This window comes from Delphinapterus leucas, chromosome 4 (genome assembly GCF_059928025.1).
Source record: "Delphinapterus leucas isolate spDelLeu-1000000601 "Yukka" chromosome 4, BTC_Dleu_Yukka2, whole genome shotgun sequence".
Taxonomy (NCBI): Eukaryota; Metazoa; Chordata; class Mammalia; order Artiodactyla; family Monodontidae; genus Delphinapterus; species Delphinapterus leucas.
The window spans coordinates 105,873,821-105,886,281 of NC_143132.1; the positions used below are offsets into that span (position 1 = coordinate 105,873,821).

Consider the following 12,461-nt stretch of genomic DNA (forward strand, 5'->3'; position numbering starts at 1 on the left):
CTTCTGTGGGTACCAACTGCTACATTTCTAAAATCATTAATAATGTCCTAGATTTGGACATTCTGAAATGATCCTTAGATTTCAAAATGGATGACTAAAATAATATGGGTGGTCTTCATACTGAATCAAGTTATTTTGATTAATATCATGAGTAGAAAAGTAAGAGTATTAGTACTAGTTTATAAGTGTTTGGACTGTATGAATCTAATCCAGTACCTAAACATCATTCCTGAAATTTCTATTTTCAGAGTTATTTTTTAACACTAAAACTTAATTTCTTAGATGCTACAAATCTTTTTAAGTAGACAAGTTATACATAATAAAAAAATCTAAATTCATATAAAACATTCATTTACAATAGTGATCTTCAGCAGAATAAATGTTTTTGAAGTTGAATGTTTTTATTTTGAAAGTCTAATTAACGCTGCTTTTCAAACTTGCAGGTTCTGAGATCATTTTAGTAGGTTGTGACCAGGATTTTTAAAATATGAAGTAAAATAGAAAATATCAGCACATGCTGTAAACAGTATGATTATTTTCTCATGAAATTTTTATTTCAGGTGTAAAATATATACAGTACACAAGTACTGTCATGATGTAAGATATATTTTTCAATCACTGTGGACCATGGTTAGAAAAAGGCTGAAAGCCACTATAATATAGGATACCAATAACTGAAAATAACATTCTCATCAATCTTTTAGTACTTACAAAGTTTCTTTGTAATTCCTGCATGCTGTTTCGCATATTTAACATCATTCGGTCCATTGCCTGAAAAGGGTTGACATCTGTACGCTATAGGATATTAGGAAGTATGTTATTAACTATAAGCACAACACAAAGGAAGCAAATCAACATTCCCAAAACAGCTGAAATTTTTTTTTTTGATTTTTGCTGTGGGGTCTCATGCAGTGATCGACCAGGCAAAGATAATTTAAGGACTATATAATGAAAGTGATTTGTTAAAGAAGAATTTGAAGCATACACAATCCTAAACAGCCAACATACAAATGGTTAGGGAGTTGTAACACTATAAATACATGCATACATACATGTGTATATATCCACACATATATACATGCAAGATATAAATACACACACATAAAATTCAACTTGCTCATAACATAATCTGGTTAATATTTAAATACTGAGCGGTGTATCCTTGGCTGTGGGACAGCTCTAGCATAGACTAGTCTTCCAATTTTTCCTTCTTCCTTCTGGATATCCTACCAGGCAAATAAATAAAACCCAAGTATAAGATGACAGTGTTCCTTCCAGCAGTCCAACATGGGTGATAGAAGCTGCCTCTGGAGTAATCAGTCCTCCTTTCCATCAGACTTGGACCCAAGTGATATACGTTGATTCACTCCACTAACAGTCCTTGGATTTGCTGCCTACCACTCCAGCTCAGTAGGGCATACACTTGAAGCATGAGGTATGCTCATTTATTTATTTATTTATTTAATTAATTTATTTTAATAGACCTTTATTGGAGTATAATTGTTTCACAATACTGTGTTAGTTTCTGCTGCACAACAAAGCGAATCAGCCACATGCATACATATGTCCCCACATCCCCTCCCTCTTGAGCCTCCCTCCCACCCTCCCTATCCCACCCCTCTAGGTCATTGCAAAGCACTGAGCTGATCTCCCTGTGCTATGCTGCTGCTTCCCACTAGCTATGTATTTTATTTACATTTGGTCGTGTACAAATGTCGATGCTACTCTCACTTCGCTCCAGCTTCCCCCTCCCACCTCGTGTCCTCAAGTCCATTCTCTATGTCTACGTCTTTATTCCTGCCCTGCCACTAGGTTCATCAGTACTATTTTTTTTTTTTAGATTCCATATATATGTGTTAGCATACCGTATTTGTTTTTCTCTTTGTGACTTCACTCTGTATGACAGACTCTAGGTCCATCCACCTCACTACAAGTAACTCAATTTTGTTTCTTTTTATGGCTGAGTAATATTCCATTGTATATATGTGCCACATCTTCTTTATCCATTCATCTATCGATGGACGTTTAGGTTGCTTCCATGTCCTGGGTATTGTAAATAGTACTGCAATGAACGTTGTGGTACATGTCTCTTTTTGAATTATGGTTTTCTCAGGGTATATGCCCAGTAGTGGGATTGCTGGGTCATATGGGGGTTCTATTTTTAGTTTTTTAAGGAACCTCCATACTGTTCTCCATAGTGGTTGTATCAATTTACATTCCCACCAACAGTGCAGGAGGGTTCCCTTTTCACCACACCCTTTCCAGCATTTATTGTTTCTAGATTTTTTGATAATGGCTATTCTGATCAGTGTGAGGTGATACCTCATTGCAGTTTTGATTTGCATTTCTCTAATAATTAGGTGATGTTGAGCAACTTTTCATGTGACTCTTGGCCATCTGTATGTCTTCTTTGGTGAAATGTCTATTTAGGTCTTCCGCCCATTTTTTAATTGGATTGTTTGTTTTTTGATATGGAGTTCCATGAGCTGTTTGTATATTTTGGAGATTAATCCTTTGTTGTTACATTTGCAAATATTTTCTCCCATTCTGAGGGTTGTCTTTTGGTCTTGTTTATGGTTTCCTTTGCTGTGCAAAAGCTTTTATGTTTAATTAGGTACCATTTGTTTATTTTTGTTTTTATTTTCATTACTCTAGGAGGTGGGTCAGAAGAGACCTTGCTGTGGTTTATGTCAAACCACATATATGGTTTGTGTTTTCCTATGTTTTCCTCTAAGAGTTTTATAGTGTTTGGTCTTACATTTAGGTCTTTAATCCATTTGAAGTTTATTTTTGTGTATGGTGTTAGGGAATGCTCTAATTTCATTCTTTTACATGTAGCTGTCCAGTTTTCCCAGCACCACTTATTGAAGAGACTGTCTTTTCTCCATTGTATGTTCTTGCCTTCTTTGTCATAAATTAGGTGACCATATGTGCATGGGTTTACCTCTGAGCTTTCTATCCTGTACCATTGATCTATATTTCTGTTTTTGTGCCAGTACCATACTATCTTGATTACTGTAGCTTTGTAGTATAGTTTGAAGCTGGGGAGCCTGATGCCTCCAGAGGTATGCTCCTTTAGAAGAACAGTTAAGAATTCCTCCAGAACAGTAGTTTCTTAGCCAGGAGTGATTTTGATCCCAGGGGGACATTTGGCAATAATTATACTCATTTTTGTTTGCCACAGCTGGGGAGGGTATATGACCGGCATCTAGTGGTAGAGGCAAGGGATTCTGCTAAACATCCTACAAAGCATAGGACAGCTCCCAAAAACAAGAATTATCCAGCCCAACGTGAAAGTAGTGGTGTCAAGCCTGCAAAACTCTGCTCTAGAAAGATCTGCTATTGATTTTGGGTTTTATCACTGGAACAATCACCAGGAATCAAAAAGTGAAGCACATATTCTAGTGTGTCACCCAAAGCATCATCTACTATTATAAGGAGTGTTTAGTTCAAGGAACTCCCCTGCTCAAGCAGGAGGAGTGTTTTGAATCCTGTAAGGCACTGTTATTCAATGCTGGTATTTCAGCCCTTCTGGATATTCTTTTGCTTTGTGCCAAGCTGGGACTCAGTAAAGAATCATCAAAGGCCTGTTTATGTCTCTGCCTTCTACTGGGTTTTTATTGCTAGTTACAATAGGAAATAGATGAAAAAAGCAAATTCCTTTTTAGAATCTGCACTTAGCACAGTAGGGAACAACAAAGACACATTTAGGAGATACTGATTCATCTTTAGGATGCAAAGGACTACAACAGAATTAATCTGCATTTCAGAGATTCAACACAATTAGGAAATGTTGTGAATTTTTTGCTTCAACATTAGGTTGAGAATCAAGGCTGTATAAGAGAGAACAATTCAAGAGAGACAGAAGGGCTGGCCTAAGGAAGGAGAGGAGGAGGAGGAGGAGGAGAAAAAGATCCGATGTTTGGGGTATATTCTGTCTCTTCTCAATTCACTATCAAATCAGCCATCGAAAGATGTATCTGTACTTGCTATGGGGTGGCCCAACGCCTTGACAAAAAAGTGGAGCTACAAATTAGAGCGGAGATTCCAGTGGGCTTTTGAGGCCTTCAGGAACTCTGTACAGCTGCTCTTCTCTGCCTAGAATGTTTTCTCCCGACTCTCAGTATAGTTTCTTCTAATCATTCAAGTATCACCTCCTTAAGAAGCCCACCTGTCTAAACTAATCTCTGCCTCACATCCACCTGTCACTATATCATTACTCCATCTCCTTCAGAGTACTTTGACGATCTGAAATTATTTTGTTGTTTATTGTCTGTCTTCCCACTCTGTAAAAATAATCTCTGTGAAGGCAGGGCTATATTCTCTGTCTTACTCACTACTAATTCCCAATACTTTAAAAACAACTCCTGGCACATAGGAGGGCTCAATAAATATTTGCTGAATGAATGAACTAATTATCTCTAATTAGTTAACTAATTAGCTCAGCTCAAACCCATATATCCAACTGTTTACCAGGTAAATCCCACCTGGACGGCCCACAGATGCCTCAAATGCAAAACACCCAGAATTGAAATGACCTTTCTGAACACCCCTGCCCTCATACCTGCACTGCATCAATGCTCTGTTCCTAGCTCAGTGGCATTCCCATCTACCTAATTCCTGATGCCACGAAAATAAGCATAATACTTCCCTTCTCCCTCTCTACTGATCCATCAACCCAATTTATCAACAAGTTCTATCCATTCACCTATTTAACTCTTTCTCAAAGGAGATTATTTCTCTTTATCACCACAGCTATTACCTGAGTAGAAGCTATCACTAATACTTCCCAGCCTCCTAGTCTCCGTGTCTCCACTGTGATCCCTTCTAATCTCTCTCCTCCCTGCAGGCACAATGATCTTTAAAAAATGAGAACCTGGGGGCTTCCCTGGTGGCGCAGTGGTTGAGAGCCCGCCTGCCAATGCAGGGGACACGGATTTGTGCCCCGGTCCGGGAAGATCCCACATGCCACGGAGTGGCTGGGCCCGAGAGCCATGGTCGCTGAGCCTGTGTGTCTGGAGCCTGTGCTCCACAGCAGGAGAGGCCACAACAGTGAGAGGCCCGCGTACCGCAAAAAAAAAAAAAAATGAGAACCTGATTCTACTACTGTTTTGATGAAAATTCATCAATTGCTCCCCCTGCTCTTAAGATAATGTCCACAATCCTTACCAGGGCCAAAAGAAGTCCCCCTGGTTACCTCTCCATCCTCATCTATACACACTCTCCAACTCACATCCTAGGGCCAAATGACCTTAAACATCTTTGAGCTCCCTAGCCTCTAGGTTTTTGCACATGCTGTTTCCTCTGTGTTGAGCACTCTTCTTCTCCCCTCCCAGATTTTCCTGGCTAACTCCTATTAATCCTTAAGGTTCAGGAAGTGTTCTCTAGTTGACCTCCACTCCACCATCCCAAAAGGTCTGGGCTACAGGCTTTTTTCTGCCTGTGCTCCCACAGCATGCTGAACTTCCTGATCATTTTTACTGATAACTCTGTGCTATAGCTGTTTTTTTTTTCCTTCATCACTTGTCCCACTAAAAACTCTGGTCAGGAAGGACAAATGTTATATGTCAAACTTTAAGGAGAGAAATGGCTGAAGTCTAGCACAAGAGAATAAAAAAACTTTTTCATGAGAGCATAGGTGCGTCCATAGGAAATGTTCCAAGGTGATGCTATTCTCTGTTACTCCTCAGATTGCCTTTAATGTGTTAGAAGCTAGAGCCACAGAAAACAGGACCAAAGGCCTGGAGAAACAGGGGTGGGAGAAAAGCTGGTTGCAGAGTAGCCATGCTTGAACATGGGAAAGGAAACGCATGAATGAATTGGCAATAGAGCCCTAGAGAAAGCAGCCAATCTGAGCTTTTCCAGATGTGCTTGTCTATCTACAGTTTGGTGGTTTTTCACCTTTTGAAAAGTCTTCATAAGCTTGGGGAAGTTTCCAACTTTTAAACACAACTGTGGGGATCCCTTTTGCAAATCAAGTGAGTAGTCATCAACTAAAATGTACTATTTCTTTTGGAAAACTGATTTTATTATGTTGATATTACTTACTTCACAAAACACAGGCCGAAACACTCTAAGATAAATTTAACACATGACACAAGTTTTCAGTAACAAATGCTAAAAAGCCATTATGAAATTGGGCATGCCAATTCAGTTTGCTTGAGTTAATGAAAAATAAATATTTGTCAGAAAATATTGCTCAAATGGTTTGTGTCTTATGATATGAACCATACTAACAAAACTGCCAAAAGGCACAAGAGAACTCATCACCTAGAAAAAAATCCAATTAATTTTGGTTATGATATTTATTATATAACAATCTCTGAAAAAGAGAGAAATGCACTGCATAATCACACAGTTCAGAGCTAACCAAATTACAGAACCTTTTAATCAAAAAGAATTCAACATATATTTTTAAAGTTATCTGCTTATTATTCATTGTAGAGCCTGACAGGATCCTGGCAGGCAAATAGAGGGACCATATATCACTTTTAAATAAGACTACTCTAGTATTTGTTAAAGGAAGTTGAAAGAGAAAGTATTTGCTATGGATTGAGACAAACATTTCTCAAAGGAAATGCAAATTCACACCAAAATTAACACATAAGGTACAATGATTAAGATTATATCATCTTTCCTTTGTTCAACTATTCCATATTTTTAAAAAAATCGGTTAATCTTTCCTTTAACCTGTTAAAAATCAAAAGTATCTAAATTAATAACATTTCAAAAAATTAGTAGAGATATTCGGCCAAAAATTTAATGAATACCTCCTAAGAACTAATTTATGGAATAAGTAATATGGACTTCAGAAAGGATCACACATAGATATTTAAAGATATTTGGAGTCTTCGATAGGAGAAAGAACATTAAGTATAACAGATAGAATAATCAAAATTAATAGTTCATAAATTATATTTCTCAATAGGTACAGATGAATGAAAATAAATTTTTAGATTCGTATACAAATTAAAAACTTTCATTACTTGGAAGTTTTAAATGTTGAAAATAAATTTTGAATTTCTTGGTAAAAGGTATATATAAAGTTTTACCATTATTCTGTGATAATTTTCTCCCTGTGTAAGTTATGACAAAAAAACTAGAGAAAACTGTGTTTATATTCAATTTTATAAGTTATATCAGTTGATATATACTTATACTGTATATGTAGAACAGTAATCTCCAAAGTGTATTGATGTACCAGTAAAATTCCTCTTTCTGTTTCTTTTTACTGAAAGGAAAAACAGATTTTACATTGACTCTGGCACCATCTCTCAATCTAATTGTCAAATGGTCACATGTCATATCTTGAATTATAAACTGCCTAATTAAATAAATTTACAGGCTAAATTATAGTTTTAAACAAACCAATCCTCTCAAAATGGACAACTGGCTTAAAAGTATCCCAATAAAGAAATCATGAACTGAAGAAAATGCTAATAGTACAAACACAGGAAAGCGGCAAAGCTGATGCTTCTTCTACTTCTGTAGGTGTCTCTGTTTTCCCTCCTAATAGGGCTGTTAAAGATGACAAACGTCAAGAAATGGGCCAAAAATAAAGAAAAAAGTTATCAAGTGTCTATTTGAAATATAAATTTTCATCCACTATGCTTAAAAGCATCAGCATATGGCTCGCTACTTAATCAAAATACTCATTTTAAAATTTATAACTTCATAAAAAGAGAATAAAAAGTTTGTGTAAACTGTTAATAAAAGTTCAAATAGAACAGCCAGCATGCTCAAAAAGTCTACTGTTTTCTTCACTGTGCTCTTTTCAAACTAGGCAGCCATCTTTTTCATCTTTTGCAGTCAATTTCTAACTTCTGTTTCTACTTTCACATCTAGTTATGAGACACTGACTTAGAAAAGTCAAGTTAGGATACAGGCCTTCTGTTGCTACTGTTGTTTGTTTGTTTTTGTTTTCTTTTAATTAATTTATTTAGTTTTGCTATTACATAACTCTTTCATACTGAGACATAAATATGTCAAATGTATCACACCCTAGGGAAAAAAAGGTGAGCCATATCTCACCAGTATAAATTATAATGTACCAGGAAAGAAAAAGTGTTTTGGCTAAAAGAGAAGCTGAATGTTCCTTGTAAAACTGGATGAAATTTCTATATTTAAAAATTACTACTGCCCTTCAACTGCCCTAGGACAGTGCTCAGTACTCTTGGTTGGCAAAGAGTTTTCATAGTTTGAACAAGAAAAAAACCCACTGGTGTTAGCTTTCTAAGACAGTTGATACAATATAATGTAACTGAAGAAGAATGTATACTACTTGATTTTAGATGGGAGAGGCAACTAAATACTACCTAGCAGTATTGACTATATAAAAAGTTATAAAACTCAAAGTTTTATGAAATGGTTTTGTCTAAATCTGATATAGTAAAAATTACCATTTACTTTTTATTTAATAGGTAGATGAGTACTGCAGTTTTTCTTGGGAAAATGTTTAAAGAGATTTTTATTAAATTAAAACATAAGACGATAGGTTCACATACAGGTGATTAGTGTACTTTACTCAGCATTGGTTTAAAAAAAAGCTAAAAGCTTTCCAGTCTATTTGAATATCATCATGCTCTCCATTAAGGTAGCCGATAGCCACGTGTGGCTATTTAAAATTAGTTTTAAAATAATTAGAATTTAATTAAAAATTCAGTAGCACTAGGCACATTTCAAGTGCTCGATAGCCATATGTGGCTAACCACACTGAACAGGGCAGATTTAGAACATTTGCATCGTCCAGAATGTTCTATTGGATAATGCTACAGACTTTAGCCTACATCTATGATTAACAATCTTACACAAAAGTTAATTTATGTCACTATAAACCAGACAAGGTAGCAACTATTTTAGTTTTTCATTCAAATGTTGTTCTTGGCCTTCCTTTATATTCAGAGTTGTTTTCCTGCTTGACTTTCCTTATTCAATCATCATATTTATGCAACCATATTACTTCAGCTGTGTAGGTGTTTTTGGTTCCCCAAAACTTGATTTCAAGCCACATTGGCAAGGTAAATATGAGGCAAGCTAAAATACAAATAGTTCTAAATTATGAATCGTATAAGCTACAGTTTCACAGAAATTTATCTCTTTATTTGGTTTCATATATTTCTTATTCCAGCTCATTAAACATTCCGATGTTTTAAGCACAAGTACCCAGGAAAGAAACATTTACTTCTACTTCCAATGGATGACCAGCAGAGTTACAGCTTAGGCATCCTCAATAAGAACTTTATAGCTGAATTATAAACAGATCTCCTTTCTATGCTTACAAGGGAATAAAATTGTCACTTCTTTTTCTACAAAGGCTACGAGTAGCTCATTTATGCACGTAAATACAAAGCACTATGTACAGCCCTACTCTTTCTTTGCTGTGGTTATAGCAGATATATAAAATGCTTCAATGCTCATGTGAAAGATAAAATTTCAGAATGTCATATTTGATTTTTCTGCTCTCTTTGACAATTTTTTCCTTTGACCTTAATTTTCAACTTTTATGGAAATTTATAGCCCTAACAGTAAAAAATATATATAATGATACCACATTAACTAATTTAAAAAATAACTGGAATGTAATTAATATATATATATTGGAATAATATGTATGGGAAAAAGAAGGTGAAGATTACTTTCATTTAAATGGCAAATGCAATGTTATCCATCAAACGTCTTAGGAGTATTTGAAACATTTTGCTCTATTTAAGACCACTGCAAATAGAAAATATGAAAATGTTTTCCTGGAAGATTCGGGAAGTTTCCCAACTGACCAATTCAAAATGTTTACTGAGTTCCAAATATCTACATTTCTATTGCAGAGATTTATCTTTTAGAAAGAAACTCCTGTGGATTTGTTGTTCTAGAACTGCCATTCCTGAGGCTGAAGAAGCAATAGAAATAAGCAGAAAAGAAGATACTTAAGGTATATAAATATCCCGTTTTTTTGGTTTTTTTTTTTTGAGTTGAGCATGTTTGTAACCTTTTAGTTTTGCTCTCAGACAAGACTTCTGAATATATATTGTAGTTTTGCAAGGCTTTTGAATACAATTAAAAGTTAATCTCAGTTTTGAAGGCCCAAGGTAGCCACGCAGAAGACTGGTTTTTCCTGGTCCAATAGAGATAAAGCATTATACTATCATTTTTTATTTTAAAGTGGGAAAAAAAAGTGTTGTATGCAATGATATTTCCTTGCCTGTTCTAATGTAAGACATGGGAGTAAATGATGAGGTGAGGAAAAAACTATATACATATGGAAAACAATGTTTTAAGTTTGGCTTGTAATATATAACTTTATGGTGCTAAAAGTTTTAGTAGCACAGTGGAATTCTATACAATTAACAATTCATTGTTAAAGAACTCAGGTTTCCAACCGGTCCCTCCTTTTACATAAGTTATTTCTATAACATAAATATTAGTCATATCCTGTTGTCAGAGATATATTCTTCTGTAATACTTTTCTTTACTAACTTTAAAATAAAGAACTTACAGTCAAGGAATTTTCTCCATCCTCATGTCCCGTATGGTTACGAGCTCTTCCTCTGCCATCAGAGATGCTGAACAGGTCTCTTCCAAAAGGTTCAGAAAGATTTCTCATCATCTGTCGCATGCTTTCTTGGTGTGCCATAAAAGACTCACTGTTGAAAATACATATAATCATGTAAGAGTAAGTGTTGGAATTTAAATAGTAAGTAGGCAGCTTAATACCACAAAGAATGATTTTGGGCTAATATGCTTGTTAGAGAGACAAAAGAAGCGTTTAGGAGAATAGAATTATCTCATAAAGACCCACTATTCATGAATACAAAATCTGTTGTTTGCTATCTACCATAATTCACTTATGTATAATAGTAAAAATATACCTTTATTTATCTCATTGTATGAAATTGATAAACACAAAGTAACACATCTCAGGTAGCTTAAGCCAGCACTAAAGGAAATGGCAAAAAAGGACTGAAAAATATTGCTACTAGGTAGAGGCCACTTTGGGCAGTCTACATACATTCTAGTGAGAGCTAATAAAGAATGCTGGCTTGTTTATTTTTTAACTCTTATTTATTAAATATGAGCATTGAGAACTATAGCTATGTTATGAATACCATAAAAGATAAAACATTATTTTTTTAAAAACAGGGCTTTTTTTGTCTTAATGTTATGGAGTTGTAAGAGTTCTTTATATATTCTAGACATCAGGTTTTTATTATATATGTCTTGTAACTACTTTTTCCCCCAATCTTGGACTTGCCTTTTCATTTTCTTAACTTACTTAACTTACATTTTCAGCTTACTGAGCCACACAGCCAGGATCCTTTGTTAGGTCTTCAGTTTTCATCAGACTATGAACTTTGCATGGAAATTTTATTTCTGACTTAGTTTTCTATCTCTGCCTTTCATGTTTAACTAACTCCAACTCCTGTGACATTTTACATATCTCCATAAGCGTCTTTTGTTTTTAGAGGATGAGGAATAAGTAGAATTTAGAACATGAAGGGAAGAATTCTAATAGAAAGTCAGAAGTGGACAATCTGAGGGGAGTAGCGTATAAAAGAGTAAATTGTGTTGATTATTCTACCGTACCTTCTAAATTTCCTGTCTTAAAGTTAAAAGGCTTCCATTTTTATTTTACATCTTCTAACATGGGAGATTTATTTGTAGTTTTTTTTTTTTTACAAAATGTTCTAATATTACTGAACTTAATTTCAGTTAGGTATATTATAAACTTGATTATCTAGTCTCTGATGAACCAATGAACTCACTAATTTATATGTGTGGTACCCAGCTTCTAAGATGGCCCCAATGATCACCACTCCCTGGTATTCATGCCCTCATGTAAACCCTTCCTCCCCTTAAGTATGGCTGGACTTACAGCCTTGCTTCTAATAGAATATAAGTGATGGGATGTCAATTCCAAACTTAGGTTTTTAAAAAGACTGTGGCTTCTGCTTGTGTGCTCTCTTAGCATGATGGCTCACTCTGCAGGAAGCAGCTGCCACACTATGAGGCAGCCCTGTGGGGAGGCCCACATGAGTGAGCTTAGGGGCAGGTTTTTGAGACCAGCCAACAGCCACGTGAAGGAACTTGGAAGTATATTCTCCGTCAGTCAAGCCTTAAGATGACGACAGCCTTGACTCACAACTTGATTGCAGCCTAACAGGGCCCGAGTTGGCACCACTAAGCTGCTCCTAGATTCCTAACCAACAGAAGTTATGACATAATCAATGTTTGTTTTAAGCTGCAATAGATAACTAATACATATTACATCCCAAAGAGCAGTGTATAACACATTTAAAACTGCCCTTATTCTGTCAATTTTGGTAGTTTCATCTAATGACTGGGAAGGAAATGAATACAAATCTATAAAAATAAGTAGGTCTGTTCCTGCATCATGAGAAAATGTTTTATAGATTTTCACCAAGTTTTGAGAATATGTTTGGGATGGTATGAATATATATATAAGCTTC

The 12,461-nt window shown here is 35.4% G+C and overlaps 1 protein-coding gene across 1 annotated transcript in view; it reads right to left on the minus strand.

The window, feature by feature from the left end:
* MLF1 (myeloid leukemia factor 1) overlaps window positions 1-12,461 on the minus strand; it is a 37,981-nt gene that overhangs the window by 9,185 nt on the left and 16,335 nt on the right. Inside the window, exons 2-3 of the mRNA XM_030760959.2 lie at window positions 10,490-10,637; window positions 712-795 (exon numbers count right to left, since the gene is read on the minus strand). Of these exons, the coding sequence (XP_030616819.2) occupies window positions 712-795; window positions 10,490-10,637 (232 nt within the window). The remainder of the gene's footprint in view (window positions 1-711; window positions 796-10,489; window positions 10,638-12,461) is intronic.